Source organism: Sinocyclocheilus anshuiensis, unplaced genomic scaffold (genome assembly GCF_001515605.1).
Source record: "Sinocyclocheilus anshuiensis isolate Anshui unplaced genomic scaffold, SAMN03320099.WGS_v1.1 scaffold1371, whole genome shotgun sequence".
Taxonomy (NCBI): domain Eukaryota; kingdom Metazoa; phylum Chordata; class Actinopteri; order Cypriniformes; family Cyprinidae; genus Sinocyclocheilus; species Sinocyclocheilus anshuiensis.
Genome location: NW_015539833.1, coordinates 608,696 through 626,958, shown reverse-complemented (window position 1 = coordinate 626,958; position 18,263 = coordinate 608,696). Strand labels below are relative to the sequence as shown.

Sequence of the window (18,263 nt, the reverse complement as noted above, 5' to 3'; positions counted from 1 at the left end):
GACGCCGTAATCTGAGTCGTAACTTCCTTGTTTTTGTCGGAAACCATTAAACTGAAACCATTCCAGTAATACACGGTCAAAATAAACAGGAGACGAAATGCACATTACCAGGTAACATTATCTGCTTTAAATCACCTCCCTAAATACATGTTTATTTTTGACTTGTGTTAGACAGGGGACTGCATTTGCGAGATGACAGTTCAGTGAGATTCAGTGCGGTGTTGTGTCAGTTTGTCCTGACATTATCCTGAATATTAGCATTGAGCTACTGTAACGCATGTACAGTCCGATGAGATGTCCGAGTATTAATATCTGCAGTATATGAACTATATCATGATTTGACATGTTAAAGACACGAAATGCGTCAGGCTTGTTCTTACAGGCCGAACTCAGATTGGACCCACATATGGAAGACTTCTGCAGTATTTTAAATCTAGTGAGCATTTATGGCCATCATAAGTATTTTCGAATAGAAGGTTCGGAAAGTGCCCATGACGTCCATAAAATCGATTTGAATGTCGAACTTTCAGAACGCGTCAGTAACACGCAAAAAAGTCGAATGTTCGGAACGCACATATCTCTCCAATAATTTAATCATATTTCAGACGCGCCTATGACATCCCAAGAATTCGATTCGAATGTTATGAATTTGTTCATGATGCTCAAAAATTAGATTCGAACGTGCAGAACACGCCTATGATTGTCCAGACATTAGATTCGAATTTTCAGAACACTCCTATGATTCTACAGAAAATGTATTCGAGTGTTCAGCAGTAGCCATTTATAAATTTCATAATTTATCCATTACAATTTTAAATCTAATGTTCAGAACGTAGCTTTGCCATCAATACATTTGCTCTAGAATTCGATTCAAAGTTTAAGAACGCAACAGTAATATGCAAAAAGTCGAACGCTCGGAATGCATGCAATGTATATCGCTTCAAAAATATCATAATTCAAATGGTCCAAATTTTGATTCTAATGTTCAGAACTTACCTTTTTTTTTTTACTTAGGCCTACATTCAGAAACTTGTCAAAAATAAGATATGAATGTTCAGGACACGCCTGTGATTCCCCATAAATTACATTTAGAACACTTTTCGAACTCGTTTACGTTTAGAAACAGTTTATAATGCTCCAAAAGTTGATTCTAATGTTCAGAACGTACCTTTACAATAAATTCAACTTGAACATACAAACAACTTTCGAAACGCGCCAAGCACATTCAAATAATTTGAATATTCATGATGTTGCATGGTTATATATTGCTTACAAAATTGTGGATATTTTATATATTAGCCAGCCCTAGTATTATAACTGAGAACACAGAACTGTCCCCTGCCTAGACAGAAACGCCCACTTTTATTAGTACATGTTTTGCAGAGTGAATCAAATGAATTGTGATGATTCAGTAGGTTTTGGAGGAGTTAGACAGATGGATTAGTAAATCTGTGGTTTTATTTAACCACACCAGGTGGTTTATGATCTGCATTCTGTCCAATATGTAAAGAGGAATGAGGTGTGACCTCTTCCTTTCCCTTCCACTGATTTCTCACCTATTTGCTTTCCAGCATCTCATGCCAGACTTTTCGTTCTGTTCCAGATCCGTCACTTACAGGCGGAGACGACAAGGCGGTACCGCCTAGGAGTTCTCCCTTATTCCGGATCCTTCCATCTGTCACCCTCTTTATGTGTGAATCATGATGCTGTGCTGGGGAAGCAGTGCATCGGGTCAGCTGGGCATCGGTGCGTCTGAGGCGTCTGTCTTTGAGCCGAGGAGCTGTTGCATGTTCGACGGGAGGGGTCTTAAAGAAGTTGCGTGCGGCAGCCATCACTCACTCTTCCTGTTGCATGATGGGAGCGTTTACGCTTCTGGCTCCAACAGCTGTGGTCAGCTGGGCCATGACAAGGGAGGATGGAGGCCAGGTAACTGATACAAACTGACGCTCATATCTCTCTAAAAGCACCAATGATGCCCCAACAAATAGATTCAGACATTATTTTTGTTGCTGATGCTAAATATTAGATACCACGCCTGTAATTCCACAGATATTATTTTCAAACATTTAGAGCCCGTTTATAATGCTTCAAAATTCAATACTAATGTTAAAATGCACCTTTGCCGTGAATTCAGTTTGAACATACTTTACAACATGGAAAAATAATTTCTCATGTTGCTGCTGAAGTTTTATGTCACGTCCTTTCAAACAATGTGACATAAACAATTGCATGTAAGCACGATATATTGGCACACATATAATCAAATTGGCATTTTTCTTAGAAATGAGGCAGCAAACTAATCATTTGCCCTGGATTTAGTCCTATTAAAACATTTTTGTTTGATCATGCTAGTATTAAACTGCATTAACAGTCAGTGATGACAGCAGATCTTGTTTTATCCAGCATGCACTGGGACTCACCAGTCAAGGGTTGCTAATCCGGTTTATAAGAAAACAATTCCAAGCAGCAGACAGACTCTCACCTGTCTGTGCTAATAAGATAAGAAGTTTTGTTCTTTATTTAGTTTTATTTATTTATTTAATAGCTGTATTAGCTATTATTTACTATGTTAAGCATAAAATGTTTAACAGATGTTGAGCAATTATTCTCTTCCCCCCTCATCATTGTTATTGCAGATTATAGAGAAAAGCTCTCGTGAGAAACGTGTGTTTTTGCATTAGTTTGTAATGCCCTACATTTTGTTTCTGGAGAATGAAAGTTTCTTCCGCTGCTGTTTTGGTTAAAAAGGCATTCAGTTTTGTCTTACCACAATTTTATTTTTGGTTTCCTTTAAGCCAGTGCTGCATTTCTGACAGCTTGGCAAGATAATGAAAGATTGCATGTGACATTGTTTTGTTGCCACACAACTTTGCTTTGTCACTTAGGTGTCTACATCTTGTTTTACTTGTTAGACACTGCCCATCATCACCATATTTTTGTTGAAACCTTTTTTTCATGATTCTTTAAACGCATAGAGATTACAAAAGGAGAGCATGTATTTGAAATAGAAATCTTTTGTAACATTATAAATGTTATATGTTATGTTATGTTACAGGGATTTCTAATATTGTAATCTTTCCAAAAACAGTATAGCTATCACAAACCTTTTACTGCACAAAGCAAATCTAGCAGTGTCTGCAGTAAATCTGTAAATGGGATATGAGTGATGTCTGTGTAAACATCAAGGTTGGAGAGTGATTTGAACCTAATGGCTGTTTGTGGGTGTCTCTCATAGAGCTGGTTGGAGCTTTGGATGCTCAGAAGATCGCCGGCGTGTCGTGTGGGCAAGCTCACTCTCTAGTGGTGAACGAGCAGGGGCAAGTGTTTGCCTGGGGGGCCGGAGAAGGAGGGCAGCTCGGTCTGGGTGCGGCTGAAGAGGCGGTCCGCGTGCCCAGGTAAAACGTTACAGCACTTTGTTATGCAAAAATTTTGTGAATAAATAATGTTTTATAAACTCATAAATGAGAGCAGTCTGATTAAAATGTCAAAAGCAGAGTTAAGGGAATAGTTCACTCAAAACACTTTTCTTTAACATTTTAAATATGGTGAACTGCAAACTCATAATTCAGTGTTTTCTGTCAGCTGTGCATGAGAACAGTCAAGTTTCAAGCATGTGATGCATTGCTTCCTGTTATTACATTTATACGTTCCTATTTTTGTGGTATGAATGCTTTTTCAGATGCTGCTTCCTTTTCATTGTAACGTCTGCTCTAGATAGGGAACTCTAATGAGGATTTAATTGCCTCCTAAGCTCGTGAGGGGGTCCCTGCATGGGGCCTTTCACACCACAGGGCGCCCCCGAACACAAGAGATTTGGACTTAATGATAGTTATAATGTGCTATTACTGAAAGCTCTTCTGTTCGGTTGTGGATTAAATGTTGGCTCTAGTACTGCTGAATAACCCAAAACAGATGAATCAACATTTCCTGACACGCTGCCCTTTATTTGAATGTGAACATCACTTGTCGTCTCAGTTATTTGAATAATTTCAAAAGCACAATGTGGTCAGAGCGAGTTAATGATTGAGGGTTATTTATTTGGTTACATGGTGGTGACGTTATAAAGGCCACTGGCATTTAACTGTGAGATTCTTGGTCTGTCAGTAAACCAAGTATTTTGTTATTTAATATTTTGGATACTTTGATAATGCTTTCAGCTACCAATAATTGTGCAGTACTCTCAGGTCCATTTAACCTAGTAGTTACCATATGTAACCCTTTACAACATAAAATTTCAACAATGCATCCACCTGCTTGGACCTTTGATCCTTTTACATAATACTAAATGACTTTCCTATTTATATGCGATTTTGTTTTATATTTATGACAACGTGAAATCAACATGACTGAGGAAGTGGTGTACATATTTTGTACTTTCTTGAAATTATTTTTATTATTATGCAACAAATTCTATAATTATTTTATTTCAATTTAATTATTTATAAAACATAATCGTGAATGTGCATGTTTGTGTTTTTAAGAAAAAAAAAACATTTTGAGATTTTTTTTTCTCCTTCATTAGTTCATCCATTAATCATCCATGCATCCAGTAATTCATTAATGCATAAAATAAATAAATAAAATAAAAATAAATAAATCCATTCCACAAAATTGCAGGCTTTCCCCCACAATCAGTGCAGAAACTATTAAAAATTAATAAGTGGTTATGCAGCAAGTACTTCTGGAATATGAATATTTATTTATATAATACCTTCTGCAGTGGATTTTGCACAGATGTGTAACTCTCTCAAAATACATTATTTTGATTATTATATAAAATACATATATAATTATTTTATAATTTATAAAAAATTGAGAATAATTGTTCCATTTAGATGTTGTTTTTTTCCCTTGAATTTTATTGAATTGAGAATTTAATTATTATTGAATCAAAGTGTTAAATCCATTCCACTAAATTAGCAGATTTCCCCCCACTGTCGGAGCAGAAACTGCAACTCTCAGTTAGTTAGTTAGTCATTGCAGCTTCTGCACCGTAAATATCTAACTAAATAAATAAATAAAATAAAAAATCAAATTCCATGTGGACCTCGTTTTCATTTATGTATATGTATATATTTATGTATTTTGTATGTATTGTTATTTAGCAGTTGGTTAACCAGCTACATTGTTAGGAGATGTAGTCCAGAACTTGCTTTCTTAAATAAGTTTATGTATTTCTTTAGGTTGATTAAAAAATTGTGCGAGCATCGAATCTCACAAGTAATGTGTGGCAAACAACACTGCATAGCACTTTCGAAAGGTAAGAGCAGACTTTCACTGATATATCAATGGTTTTGTTTTCTGTTGTACTTCTGCTGTGCCAGTAAATGAGGTTTCCCGCTGTCCTCCTCGTCTCAGATGGTCAGTTGTTTGTATGGGGAGAGAACTCCAGCGGTCAGCTGGGTTTAGGGAAGGGAGAGCCGAGCACTCTGTCTCCTCAACCGCTCAGATCTCTGTGTGGGATCCCACTGGCTCAGATCAGCGCTGGAGGAGACCACAGCTTCGCCCTGTCGCTCTCTGGAGCCGTGTTCGGCTGGGGGAAGAACAGCGCCGGGCAACTAGGCCTCAATGACGAGCAAGGTAAAACGCACACTGACCTAGAGGTTATAAATCAGGTAACCAAAAGGTTGCTGGTTTGAATTCTTCAGTGGACTTTTCTTGTAACATTACTTTTACTTATATAGGATTTGTCTGTCAGTCCAAATTGAATAGGATTAAAAGAGTGGCATAATTTTTGTCCGTGATCTCACAGATCGGGCTGTTCCCTGTCACATCAAGTTCCTGCGCTCACAGAAGGTGGTGTACATCAGCTGTGGAGAGGAGCACACCGCTGCCTTGACAAAGGTATTGATCATACAGCCAAAGTATAGCAGTGTGCTGAAAAACATACTCATTCAACCTGATTTTTAATGCGTGACAGTGTTGCCCTTTAGCAATATTTTACATATTTATCAAAATGTTAAGGTTTGAATTTGAGTCTAATTGCTGCAGTTATTTTAACATCCATTAGTTTAATCGTTATTCTCTTTTTAGTTACTGTGTGAAAATGTTTTGATAAGAATTTTTGTTGAGCTGCAGTTCAGTTGTATTTGTCATTTTTAGTCCTGAGCATTGAAGCATTGCTGTTTGTGCTGTGTTTGCTTTAGGAAGGGGGTCTGTTCACATTTGGAAATGGTTCAAGAGGACAGCTAGGCCACGATTCCACCAGAAACGAGCCTCTTCCACGCAGAGTTATGGAGCTCATGGGCACTGAGGTGTCTCAGATCGCTTGTGGGCGGTAAGTATACATACTAGACAAGATGCACATTTCTGTGTCCATCTGTTTTAGATTGGTGAATGTGCTGATTTCCTTTAGTGTTAGCTTTAATTTGTGTAATTTTCAAAATATACTAACACCGTATGGATAATGCACATATATTTTTTGCATTTTTGAGTAAATATTGTGTATTAATACAGTTTTATTAAAAATGTTTATTAATGCAATATTAATTTTATTTAGCAAGGATGCATTCAATTGATCAAAAGTGACAGTAACAACATTTATAATGTTATAAAATATTTCAATTTTAAACAAATTAAATTTCTATTTATCAAATAATTCTGAAAAACATATCATGGTTTACACAGCACATGCATTTTCAACATTGATAATATGAAATATTAGAAGCATATTAGAATGATTTCTGAGGGATCAAGTGACACTAAAGACTGGAGTAATGATGCTGAAAATTCAGCTTTGCCATCACAGGAATAAATTACATTTTAAAATATATTCACATAGAATTTTTTTTTTAAATTGTAATAATATTTCACAATGTTATTGTTTTTACTGTATTTTTGATAAAATAAATGCAGCCTTGGTGAACATATGATAGTCTTTCAAAAACATAAAAAAATCTTTTAATCTTCCCAAACTTTTTAACAGTAGTGTAAATGATAAATTATTACAAATTATTATAAAACCGTTTAAAAATAAATTAATGTGCAATAAATTATATCATCATATATTTTATACCATCCCGATCTCTGGAGATCAGCATCCACTGAAAAGCCATATATGTTAACCATTGGTATACAGTAGATAATTATTGAAATTAATCAAACTGTTGAATGCTGCCATGTGTTTTGCTGTGTAACAAAAATTGCAGGAACAAAAATATGGTGTAGAAGAATAAAACATGTTTTTAATTGAGTAATAATCATTCAGCACACTCTTTTATCCAAAGTGATTTACATTGCACTTATTACAAGGCCATTTCTTGCCAAATAGTAATTATACTCCATAAATGAATTTTGCTCCTCCATAAACAAGCCTTCAACATGCAATAGTTAGTCTGGTTAATAAATACCTCATTTTGTGCATGCAGTCATCAGATAAGTATGAGATGGGATATTTGACAGCACACCTCTGTGTGTACGTCACAGGCACCACACCTTGGCATTCGTGCCCTCCACTGGTCTGGTTTACGCTTTCGGCTGCAACAGTCAGGGCCAGCTGGGTACTGGCCTCAGAGGAAATGCTAAGAGCCCACTTCCTGTCAGAAACATCCAGCCCCTGTGCATTGGAAATACACACACAAGTATGTTCACATGATCACCAGGCCATTGTCGTATATTGTGAATGGATTAAATAAATAATCAAAATAAAGTATAACAAGCCAAATGTTAATTACAATTTATCTGACCTGACGAGTGCATGATCATTACAGTTTCATTATTCTTCTAACTCTGTTGGAACCTTAAAGGATGGTTCATAATGAAAATGATCTGGCTGCATCTGTGTTCTTTTTTTTGCGCATTGTCAGTAGATCGACCTCAGAACGTTTATAGGATTGCTGTCTCATGTTAATTTGCCCTGTTTAGTAAATCTGGCCCTAAGATGTTTTTCATGCCTAAGTATGTATTTAACATTTATATTAGAGCTTTAATGTGAATTCCTTTTGAATAAATAAATATAATTAAAAGAATAAAACGGTTCAGACTTATCATCTGTTACAAAAACTAATTATCAGTCACACTTAGTTTTTTTGAATAGAGGTCAATTTGAGCACACTCTTGTGTATTTTAGGACACGGCTATACTGAATGAAAAAGCTCCATATAATTTCACCATAGTTAAGATGAGTGTTTTGTTTTGCGGTATCGTGCTTTAATGGGTTTCCATCTGAAGCATATATAGAGGGTCTGCTATTTTGAGGGACTGAATAATGAGTCCTCTAACTGGAGTGATAGGGATTGTTATAAAGACCGTGTGTCCATGCAGGAATGGTCAGATATAAATAGATAGCATTGAAGAGGATCTGTTGTTTGGTTTGTGATGCATCTGATGACTGAATCTTTCAAAGGCCTTGATGTGTGTGTGTGTGTGTACCTGTTTTTCTATTCTGGTGGGGACTTGAACCTGAATACACACAGACTCAAGGGGACTCATGTCACGGGGGGCGGGGACCTAAATTGAGGTCCCCATGGGTAAACAAGCTAATAAATCACACAGAATGAAGTTTTTTGAAAATCTAAAAATGCGTGTGTGTGTGTGTGTGTGTGTGTGTGTGTGTGTGTGAGAGAGAGAGTAGTTTTGTTTTGATGACCCCTCAGAAGGTTGAATGCACAATTTGGTTTGTGTAAAAATAGTAATAATTTGTGAGTTAGTCTTTTTATAAATTCAATTTATAAGGTCGTCTGACCTGTATGCTGAAATTACCTGTATGCTAAATGATTGAACTGTGTTTTAACATAAAGTAGCTATGCATTTTGCAGAGAAGTGCCTGATATCCATTCTACTATTGTTGCTTCTCTTAGGGAACAGTTTGAACTCGTCGAAAACACACCCTGATGACTAACACTCAGATACATTGTTATTAAATAACTACTGTACAAAAAAGGAACCACTTTGAATGTTCTTTGTCCACAGAAGCCGAGCGCTACACCATTGGTAAAATTCACAGTGGAGGCGATCACAATTTCCTGTTGTTGTCGACTACTAAGGAGGTAACCATGCTGATTTTCACTGGAGTGTCATGAAACACCACAGCTGATGCTGTACTGATTGTTTGGATATGTTTTCTGTACAAGAATATTCAACAAATTAGTGCATTCTTCAGTATCTTTTCACAAATTATAAAGTATAGTCAGTGCCTGCTCATACTACTAGCTTCTGTGTGGTTTTGATATTTACATTTATGCAGTTTTACATTTGCTCTTGTGAAAATAAAAAAAGTGACTGCTAGGAGGTCATTACCTGCTCTTATCCACATGGTTGCGCAGATACATCAATGTAATGGGCTTATGTGACAAAAAACTGCTGATGTTGCCCTCACTGATGTGATTTGTTTTATTTGATCTCTTCTTTAGTTTCAGCGTATGACAATTAGGAATTTGACCGGTTAATGTTAAAACAGTCTTGTTGTGCTTACATTTGGAGTTTACTTTGGCCTGTGGTCATAATATTATGTATCGAAGTGTTTGTTTGTGTGTTTGAGAACAGGGTTCATCTTGTCCTGAGGATTTCCGCATTATGAATACCACCAAAAGCATCGCTGTGATTAATTCTGAGAGTCTGGACAGCTGGAGGATGAAGCTCCATGACAACAGCGATTCAAGCATCACCAAGTGAGTGTGTGACATTATTCGGTTTGACTATAGTTATGACAGAGGCCTCGCTGAAATCTACCACTTGGCATCGTTTTATTATTTCAAAGACAAAATGAGCTGCATTGCAAAGTATCTTACATACATGCACATCATTCAGTGTGTTAGATTTTGTAATGTTTTTTGATAGAAGTGCCCACCAAGACTGCATTTATTTAATAATGAATACAGTAAAAAGTAAAGTAATATTGTGAAATATTATTATTACAAATTAAAGAAAATTTGAAAATATTTTAAAATGTAATTTATTGCTGTGATTTTAAAGCTGGATTTTCAGCATCATTACTCCAGTCTAATATGCTGATTTGCTGCTCAAGAATCATTTCTTCTTATTATGAATGTTTAAAACAGTTGTGCTGCTTCATATTTATGTGGAAACCATGATACATTTTTCCATGATTCTTTGAAGAATAGAAAGTAAAACAAAAAACATTTATCTGAAATAGTAATTTTTTGTAACACTATAAATATCACATTTGATCAGTTTAATACATTCCGCAAAAATAAACGTTACAGAGGTGAAGGAAGTTATTAAATTGCAAAAAAAAGAGAGAGAATTCCTTTGCAATTAAATTTTTTTTTATTCTTTTTTTTTATTATTAAATGAGGTCAGTTGTGATATCAAATCTGTTAAAGCACACACTGTATAAAATATATTTGTTATGATTTTGATGCTGATTTCAAATCTTTTGACTCCTCCCCATCTAGTGACATCATACTCCTGTTTTCCTCAACTGCATGTTGGAATGCCAGCTTTTTAGACCAAAGGTGAGCAGTTAAGATGTTCCTGCCTTGCATTCCCTTGTCAGTAAGCGTATGCGCACAGGGTGATGCCATGGAGAGCAGAGCACTTGTGATTTTTCCATAAGTGACTTCTGCTTAACGTCAGTAGGAAAATTCTTTGTAGACACCAGCAGAGCTCCCTGTTACAACTCTTTCTGTAAAATAACAGTCCCTCTTTCAGAGCAAATGGGACTTGAGGTATCCTTTTCTGATGAGAGAATCATTCTACCTCCGTCCTCGATGTTCATAATCTGCACTGCAGCCGAAAACATTTCAAGAGATTATCTGGTTACATAAGGAACAACTGGTGTTGCTGGCATTCAGACGGGGTATTATGAGTTGTGAGGTCAAATCTTCATTTTTTTTAAATGCAGTTTTGTGATTGTGATTAAAACTCATGTCCTAGCTTTGGGTTGGCAGGCATTTCGAGCAACACATGGTGCCATGGACTCTATAGCACACATTAAACTCTAGATCATTTGAAGAGTAGAGGTTTCTGTAGGTCTGAAATTTGCATTACTGACTGTGCAGCTTTATTTTTATAAAATCAAATTGGTCGAATTGATTTTGAATTGAGTCGGATCAACTAAATCTAATTGCACCACAATTAGCTTTAATGGTAATATAGTTTGACCAAATGAAATGTAATTGGATTTAACTCAGTCTGTTCTATCAAGTCAAATGAAATCAAATTTATTTGATTCAGATTGGATCGAATGGATTTGAATCAAAACACTAATTAAAAGTTAAACACATTTTAGATTATTTACTTTTTCAGATGACTCAAATTTAAATAAAAATAATTAACAAAGGCAGCTGAATTGATTTGAATTGAATCAGATTGCTCAAATCCAACTAAACTGAATTATAATGAATCAGATCAGTCAAATCCAGTTGAATCTCATTAAATTCATTTGAAACAAGTTTAACTGAATCAGATCAATCAAATCAAATTCAGATGGACCAGATTCTATTAAACTGATTCAAGTCAAATCAAATCTGAACATCAGAATCAAATGGAATCTTATTGATTTGAATCAGATTGGATTGAATGTAAAGGCTAAACACATCTTGCCATCTCATTGAAACTGGACTCGTATTAATAACCCGTCTTGATGTGTGACAGGTCGTTTATTATAGATCAGCCATCTTACCCTGACATCCTTAAAATACTCTGGCTCTGGTTCAGGTGCTCATGCGTGTGGGGTTCACTGGTCTGTAATGCAGGGATCAGCATCAGGCTTAAACACCCGCAGCTCTGTATTTACACCCAGCGTGTGATCCTGCTTTCATCCCTTCAGAGCGACAGACACAGATAAAGAGCAATGGAGAGGAAAGACCTTAAATCACCTCACCTCAGATCCAACTATTTGTTCACCTGTTCCTTAACTAGTTCCAAGGCCATGACCCAACACTTGCTTGGAGATACAAAATCTCACTGTTATATGTTTCCAAACAGTTTTAACTAATATAGTAACTAATCCAGAAATGCAAACCATTTTCTAATCTTAAATTACTAAATTAAATTAGTACAGTATCAGATTTCTTAATGCGTATAGCTTTACAGCTTATTTCAAACCATTTGGATACTAATTTCCACCTGCTATTTTCACAGTGATGACAGGCATTTCAAAACCAACCCCAAAGTCCCTGGCATCAATTTCAATGCTGTTAGGCTGCTTTTTGAGATGCTGATGAAACCATCCTTCGCAAGACTTTTGGAGCAGGTGTGTTCGCTTAGATATGTTGGCTTCATCTCATCATTTATTTAGGGCTTTAAAGCACTGCATACTTGGAAGGCAGTTACTCTGCTGCAGACTTCATCAGGTTTCTGAAACATTCGAACTAAGCCTTGTTTGTGTGTTAACTGGGTGAAAGTTGGCAGACTTTTCAATCTAATTAAAGGAATCGCAGCTACTGACTATACACTAGTTTGCAATCGGTAACATTTTTTCGATGTTTTTTTAAAGAAGTCTCTTGTGCCCACGAAGGCTGCATTTAATTTGAGCAAAAATACTGTAAAAACAGAAAATTGTGAAATATTATTACAATTTAAAGAAACTGTTCTCTATTGTAATATATTTTAAAATGTAAGTTATTCCTGTGATGCAAAGCTGAATTTTCAGCATCATTATACTTTCCGTACCCACTGTATATATATATATATATATATATATGTGTAAAAAAAATTTTTTTTTTAAATAAACTAGATCAGTTATGGTATCATACATTTTAAAACACACACTGTCTAAAATATATTTTATGATTTTGATTTTTTTTTATTTCAATTATCTTCCTCCTAGTGACGTTATACTCCTACTCCATACTCCGTACTGTCCTCAGGAAAAAAAATCTTGCTGACCTTACTGATCTCAGTCTGTGTAAATGAATTTTCAGCATCATTACTTCAGTGTCACATGATCCTTCAGAAATCACTCTAATATGCTGAACTGATGCTCTTACATTTCTTGTAATTAAGAATGTTGAAAACTGCTTAATATTTTTGTGGATTTTTTTTTTAATAGAAAGTTTAATATATATATAAATTTTTGTAACATTATAAATGTCTTTACTGTCACTTTTGATCAATTCTATGCATCCTTGCAGAATAAAAGCATTAGTTTCTTTAAAAAAAATCTGAATTTATTGGTTAATTATTACCATTAATAATGGTTAGTTATGTTTCCCCAGCCATACATGCATTATGTCAGCAGAAAATAAATACTTCCAGAGGCAAAGAAGTTATTAAATTACACACACATATATACAGTGGGTACGGAAAGTATTCAGACCCCTGTAAATGTATTTTTAATAATAAACAGCTCATAAATGTGTTCTTCTAGGCCACGAAGAGCTTTGAGAGTCTCCTGATCCCCCAGCTGCCCTGCTCTCCTCCTGACGTGGAAGCCATGCGGATCTACCTGATCCTGTCTGAATGTCCCGCTCTCCAGGACTCCAAAAACTACATCTCTCTCACCATCCCTCTAGCCATGGCCATCCTCAGACTGGACGCCAACCCCAGCAAAGTCCTCGGTATGTACATTTTCCGCTGCCTAGCAACACCATTAGTTGCTTAGTTACAAAGTTAATAAAAGTTCAAGATCAAAAAGGCTTTTGAAATTCATCTTTATTCTCATTTCTCAGATAACTGGTGGTCTCTGATGGATTGCGAGGTTTTCTCCAGACTAGTGGAGATGTACAAAAGCATTGTTGTGTTTCTGTTGACTGGTGGGAAGGCGCTCCTGATGCCTGTGTTTCTGGAGAGCTACACCAGTGCAGCTCTACGACTGCTGGAGAAACTAAACAAGGTACGGCGAAAATCCACACAACAATAGTGAATGATTAACTAATTAATAAGCTATTCGATTGAATATTCCCCAGCATCAGAGCTGAATTGCTGTTTTTCATCTGTTTTTGCAGACAAGCTTGTTTAATTTTGTTTGCGTTGTTAAATGATAAACTAAGTGTTGATCCAAATATTTTGCTGCAGGTCAATCTGAAAGTCCATCGTGTGGAATACAACCACTTCTACATCCCTGATATCTCCAGGCTGGTGGACATCCAGGAAGACTACCTCAAATGGTTTCTGCGCAAAGCTGATATTGTGCGTATATCGCTGCACATACGTAGATTTCCATGTCACTTTTCCTTTTGCAGATGAACTGCAAAAGATATATGTTAATGTGAACATGAGCTAGACCCCATTGTGCATACAAAATGTCATAGCTACACAAAAAAAAGCCTCAAATCTTGATTATCTAAAGCTGAAAATAAAGTACCCCAGATTTGAACACATCCTTGTTTTGTCTTGTTGCAGAAAATGCGATACCCTCCAGTGCAGGTATGTTGATTGAATAACTCCTATATCAGTTTGTTTGTAGACAGTTGTGATAATCTGAATCTTATTTCCCAGGGTTCTGTCACGTTATGTGCCTATCCGTTCATATTGAACGCACAAGCCAAGACAACCGTGCTGCAAACAGATGCTGAGCTGCAAATGCAGGTAAAAAAACAAAGAAAAACAACAACAACTTGTTAACACTCATTTTAGCTTCAGGATTGTTCTTGTACTGAGTTGTTAACCGTTCAATTTTTGAAATAAGTGTCTTCTCACCAAGGCTGCATTTATTTGATCAAATCTACAGTCAAATTGTGAAATATTTTTATAATTTGAAAACTATTTTCAATCTGAATATATTTTAAAATGTAATTTATTCCTGTGATTGTAAAGCTGAATTTTCAGCATCATTACTCCATAGTAATAAGAAGTAATAGGGAGTTAAGGAGTACATATTGCATTAGTCCATTGCAAAATCACTATTTACTGTTGATTTCAGAGTGGATACAGAGAAATTACTCTGCCTGCTATGAAATATTCTCTTTGACTAGTTTTGCCTGCTTGATTACTGTTCAGATGGCAGTAAGCGGCGCTAACTTGCACAACGTCTTCGTGCTGTTGACTATGGAACCTTTGCTGGCAAGAAACCCTTTCCTGGTTCTCCACGTACGAAGGAACCTCTTAGTCAGCGATGCTCTCCGGGAGCTCACAGTCTACAATGACGTAGACTTGAAGAAGCCACTTAAGGTTTCTCTTTATCATCCCAACGCCAGACTGTTGTCTGGTCCATATTGTAGCATATTTTGGCCAAGACCGCCCACTTAGGCATAAGTTTGACTAACATACAATTTTATTGATCATTGCAGGTCATCTTTGATGGAGAGGAAGCTGTGGATGCTGGAGGAGTCACTAAGGAGTTCTTCCTGCTCCTACTGAAAGAGCTGATGGATCCGATCTATGGCATGTTCACCCAATATTCAGAGTCCAATCTGCTGTGGTTCTCTGACAAAGTGAGTTCAGCCATAATACTAAGATATTGAAAAAGGATTGTGTGTTTTTTATAAGTCAGTGTGAAAAAATGGCTCGGATATAATGTGAATTCAAAACAAAATTTAAGTGCATATGCACTGTACTCCAATCTTAATATTAGTTGCAATATTTGATAGAAAGAGCCTGAAAGATGTGTTGCATATGTCCTTCATAGCTGTTTTTCAAAGGTAATAGGATTTTTCCATTGACTTTTGAATTATTGCAGAAAATAAGTTCTGTGAACAACAAAAGTTTATGATTCTTGCATGTTTTGTTCATCATGATATTCTTCACAACTTTTATGAATTTTGAAGCCTAAATACAAATGCCAGAAGTAAAAAGCTAAATATACGAACCACTCTATAGTTGCATGATTTCAACATCACCACCACTGATCATCCATCAACTCTTTCAGTCTTTAATTAAAAACATTTTCCCTGAAAGTTTGAGTTAGACTAGTTTGCAAGAGCACCCTTATAAACAAACAAGGGGAGTGAAAGCAACTAGTGAATAGATGAATTTACCTGTTCAGTGTGATGACGTTTAATGTCCCCGACAATGTATCTATAGACCTATTTAGCCACTTGTTAGGATAAACAAACAAGGGGAGTGAAAGCAACTAGTGAATAGATGAATTTACCTGTTCAGTGTGTTAATGTCCCCGACAATGTATCTATAGACCTATTTAGCCACTTGTTAGCAACTTTTTCAAGTCAAGTAAAGCTTTAAAAAATGACAAGGGGGTATTTCTGATCTATTTTATGTCTTAGAATAAAACTTGAAAATATCTTGAGCTTGTGTTCATAACAGGCCTTATTTCAACAAAAAGCCCGTTCAAAAAACCCATTGACTTCAGGATGATGGAACCAGAAGTGCTAAAATCCTAACCTGTTTCCGGGTTTTGGCCGACAAAAATATGTCATACCTGCAGCACTCTATAGTGCCAGATGAATGAGGACATCAACAGATAATCTTATCAGCCTGGTGATTTTGAAATATCTGGGCCAGCTCTGCTGTTTTCATGCAAACATGATGATCCTGTTGGATTTCTATATGGCATGATGACTTGCAGAACACCTCAGCTGTGTACAAAACAAGACTAAGATGAGGAGGACTACACGTGATTTAATGAGTTTCATTTACATTCACTGATGGAGAGGTCTTGTTTGCAGACAAACATTCTTGGATAATCAAAGGGTCGTAATGGAAAGAGGGCTGTTAGATAAAGGAATCTTGGTGACATCAGTATGCAGAAGTGTTTTTATGTGTTACTCATGCCTGTTTGTTTACATTGCAGTGTTTTGTGGAGCACAATTGGTTCCATTTGATTGGGATCATTTGTGGTTTGGCCATCTATAACTCCACTGTGGTGGACTTGCACTTTCCCCTGGTGCTCTACAAGAAGCTTCTGAACGTTTCGCCCACACTGGATGACCTGAAAGAGCTTTCGCCTACAGAGGGAAGGTATGCAACACGATCCTTTTCTTGACTTTGGATTGTTCATCCGAGAGTGTTGTTCAAAATGACATAAAAGTAGCCCATACAGACCCGAATTTAAGTCATTATTCACCAAAAAAAATCTTTGAATGTGCTGTAGCTCTCCATATGAGATGGGAGTTTAAAATAGGTACGGGATCCAAATCCAGAGGTGCTGGATCCAGCTTGTTCAAATTAAGCCATATCTTTATCTAAACTTGTACCACTTAGCGCTTACAGGCTACATGTTGTTGTTTTTCCATCAAAAGCCATCACTTGCTAATCAAATCAGCTCGGCATCGCTCCAGACCACTGTATCACAGCCCTCGTTAGACCAAATCAGTGGACTTCCTGTGACCCCTGAGGCTTAACTGAGAAATCGAAGTCCTAAACAGACTGCACAGACCAGTGAAGAGGAACTGTTTTGTCTAATTTTTCGCCCTACGCTCGGTGTCCTTTGCCACTGCGTTACATAAACAGGTTGTTTTTTATATAACGTTAATTAAAAGCCACCCAAAAAGCTTTTTGAACCGCTCAAGTTTGTGAGTCATCATCAGACCACTAATTGTTTGCAGAAGCAGACAGGCCAGCCCAGAGCTGATGGCCGGTTCAAGTCTGTAATCGTGCTTTTGGGTTTGCGGCTTCAAGGCTGTTCCCCACATAGTTTTTGAGTCATATCATCTTATGAAAGCAGCCTTCAGCAGACCTTGACCTGGCAATTATAACTTTAAGACCAGCATCAGCAAATATTGCACAGCCGCCCATAGTGGATGATTTGATTGTGTGCTGCTAATGCGTTTAAAAGGATCAATGACTAATAGGTTTCCACTCAGTTAGATGTGTTTGACACATTGTTGGATTCATTCTTGGATGGTTTTAATCTAATCAACAGCTCAGGAACAATTACAAAGATTTACAGCAACATCACATTGAAAAGGATACCCCTCTTCTACTTTATTTAACTTTAAAGGGGACATCGGATGCCCGTTTTCCACAAGTTGGTATGATTCTTTAGGTCTTCATGGAATGTCTGTAACATACTTTGGTTAAAATTCCTCAATGTTTATAAAGGCTACAATTCATTTTTATTTTATTTCACTTATTTTTGTTTATAGTCTTTGTTTTTTTTTTGGGGCAGAAACAAACCTCTTGCTTACTGAGATCAGTAAACAAGAGGGCATTGAAGTTACCTTTAAAGGGGTGGTTCATTGCGATTTCACTTTTTTAACGTTAGTTAGTGTGTAATGTTGCTGTTTGAGCATAAACAATATCTGCAAAGTTACGAAGCTGAAAGTTAAATGCAAACGGAGATATCATATAAAAAAGGGGGGCGAGGCCATGCTGCGCTGCGTTAGAGAAGAGGAAGAGAAAACTAGAGGTGCACGTAAAAATCTATTCATATATGAATCGCAATTCTGTTTTCTAAAGATTCTAATGGATTCTAATGGACAAGTTTCAAAATCAATGTTCTAAAGCAGCGGTTCTTAATA

At 36.5% G+C, this 18,263-nt stretch overlaps 1 protein-coding gene across 1 annotated transcript in view; it reads left to right on the top strand.

The window, feature by feature from the left end:
• LOC107684306 (probable E3 ubiquitin-protein ligase HERC3) overlaps positions 1-18,263 on the top strand; it is a 40,851-nt gene that overhangs the window by 9,253 nt on the left and 13,335 nt on the right. The window contains exons 25-43 of the mRNA XM_016480539.1: positions 1,696-1,926; positions 3,236-3,395; positions 5,184-5,260; positions 5,359-5,580; positions 5,753-5,844; positions 6,147-6,277; positions 7,426-7,580; positions 8,911-8,987; positions 9,484-9,608; positions 10,356-10,415; positions 12,046-12,157; positions 13,274-13,463; positions 13,575-13,738; positions 13,921-14,034; positions 14,248-14,271; positions 14,344-14,433; positions 14,845-15,015; positions 15,135-15,278; positions 16,595-16,761. Coding sequence (XP_016336025.1) covers positions 1,696-1,926; positions 3,236-3,395; positions 5,184-5,260; positions 5,359-5,580; positions 5,753-5,844; positions 6,147-6,277; positions 7,426-7,580; positions 8,911-8,987; positions 9,484-9,608; positions 10,356-10,415; positions 12,046-12,157; positions 13,274-13,463; positions 13,575-13,738; positions 13,921-14,034; positions 14,248-14,271; positions 14,344-14,433; positions 14,845-15,015; positions 15,135-15,278; positions 16,595-16,761 — 2,506 coding nt within the window. The remainder of the gene's footprint in view (positions 1-1,695; positions 1,927-3,235; positions 3,396-5,183; positions 5,261-5,358; positions 5,581-5,752; positions 5,845-6,146; positions 6,278-7,425; positions 7,581-8,910; positions 8,988-9,483; positions 9,609-10,355; positions 10,416-12,045; positions 12,158-13,273; positions 13,464-13,574; positions 13,739-13,920; positions 14,035-14,247; positions 14,272-14,343; positions 14,434-14,844; positions 15,016-15,134; positions 15,279-16,594; positions 16,762-18,263) is intronic.